Consider the following 1,888-nt stretch of genomic DNA (forward strand, 5'->3'; position numbering starts at 1 on the left):
TGGCAGAAATACACTCGGAGGTTTGCCATTGCCTGCCGAGGGACGACCCTGCAGACTAATCCTAATTTCCCAAAAGGAGGGCTTTGTTTAGTATAATCCGCATAAATTCCTGCATGGACATAAACTCACGCATTTGCAATTGCCATGAAAGGCATACAATTTTTGCTAAGGAAAACGTCATTTGAAATTTATTCGCATTTATTTTCTTCATATTTGTCGTTGTTTAATATTTCTACGCAAATACTAATTCAACGAAAATTCGAGTTTTTCTCGTTCATGTTTACAAATGTACAGAAATATATACTTTTTTATATACCTTAAACATTATTCTTGCAAAAATTTATATGTATATATTTCAAATGTTGTACTATACATACATACATCAAATTTCATTCACAATTTTTTCAATTTCTATTTAGAAACGAAAGTGACATCGCAAGATTCGCCCGAGGCATTGTGTGAATGCCGCTGACCGATAAGGTGCTACATATTCGTGCAACAAAATAAATACTAGAAGTATGCGAAAAATATATTACTGATTATCAAAAATAACAAAAAAAAAAAAAAACAAGACAAAATATATAGTTGTGTGGTACACTGCAATTACGATATGATTTATACTTAGGATTGTTGTTGTGCCGTAGAAAGTGTTTGTTTGAAAAAAAAAATAAAAAATTGCCCAGGAATATCATATGTATCCACATAAATTAATCTAATTACTAATTAAAGTAAAAATTCAACAACGCTACAAAAAAAAAATAAATATTAAAAAAAAATAAATAAAAAATCAAAATGCAAGCGGTCAAGTCTAAATTCGCGAAAATGTTAACTGTTTCAATGCCGAGGAGGACAGTGTTGCAGAACGTCGCAGCTGCTGTTGCTTCTATGGTGATATTGTCATGGTGAGTATTTCCTGTTTTTTTTTCGTATGATCACAACAATAAGTATTACGCGAATTTCACATTTACAAACATTTTTCATTTCGATTTCATTCCCATAAATTTCAATCTTCAACATTGCACTAGTTATTGTTGTAATGGCATAGAAATCACACAAAAAGTGACTAAATATCCTAGGCTAGCTATAATTCTAGATGCTTGGGGTTGCGAAGACCCAACTGAACTTTGTCTATTAGTATAATTAAGTTTAAGTTTGAATATGCCAGAACATACTGTTGGTTTTTGGCAATTTTTTTTTGTTGAGGCTCTTGCACATTTTCTTCCATATAACAAATACAAATAATGCCAGCATACGTTGTATGGAGAAATGAAGACCTTCAACAAAAAAAAAAAAAACTGCCAAAAATCAACGGTAAGTCGTGGCTTCTTCAAATTAACACTTTACTAAAATTCAATGGGCTGCAAAACTGCATACTCAATATTTCTAAAAAATGTAATCAAAAATTTTTAGTTAAAAAATTGAAAATTTGCAGAATTTTGTTTAGTTTTGTACAAAAAACCTTCTCTGATTTTTGGGTTTTGTTAGAGTATTGCCCATGTTTTTATAAAGAATTTGCGAGAAATAAAATATTTAAAAACAGTTGCTCGTATTGCAAAAGACTCTTTGTAGGTACCTAAACTTTATTGATTGTCGGTATGTGTCTCGCTTCCTTCTAAGCTTCCTATCTCCGACTGATTTCTATTTATTACTTGATTATGGCAAACATCTTACATCATGTAACACTATTTAAACTTGCCTATCTCCGTTTAAATAAAGGCAAACATACACATACATAAGTACGCTCTATATTCATTATAGTTTTTATAAGTTAAACATCGATTTGCGGAGCAATAACCCGCCTCGATTACCTTGAAACTAGGGTGCGACTATAAGCAAAAAAAAAAAACACTACGAACAGACACAAAACTATCTAAGCATTTTCACTACA

At 31.2% G+C, this 1,888-nt stretch overlaps 1 protein-coding gene across 1 annotated transcript in view; it reads left to right on the forward strand.

The window, feature by feature from the left end:
* Positions 1-388: 388 nt before the first annotated feature.
* Positions 389-1,888, forward strand: part of LOC108368086 (uncharacterized) — a 15,609-nt gene continuing 14,109 nt past the window's right edge. The window contains exon 1 of the mRNA XM_017622844.1: positions 389-902. Within this exon, the coding sequence (XP_017478333.1) occupies positions 793-902 (110 nt within the window). The 5' untranslated portion in view covers positions 389-792. The remainder of the gene's footprint in view (positions 903-1,888) is intronic.

This window comes from Rhagoletis zephyria, unplaced genomic scaffold (genome assembly GCF_001687245.7).
Source record: "Rhagoletis zephyria isolate East Lansing unplaced genomic scaffold, Rhagoletis_zephyria_1.1 Rzeph_scaffold_02947, whole genome shotgun sequence".
In the NCBI taxonomy this organism is placed as follows: Eukaryota; Metazoa; Arthropoda; class Insecta; order Diptera; family Tephritidae; genus Rhagoletis; species Rhagoletis zephyria.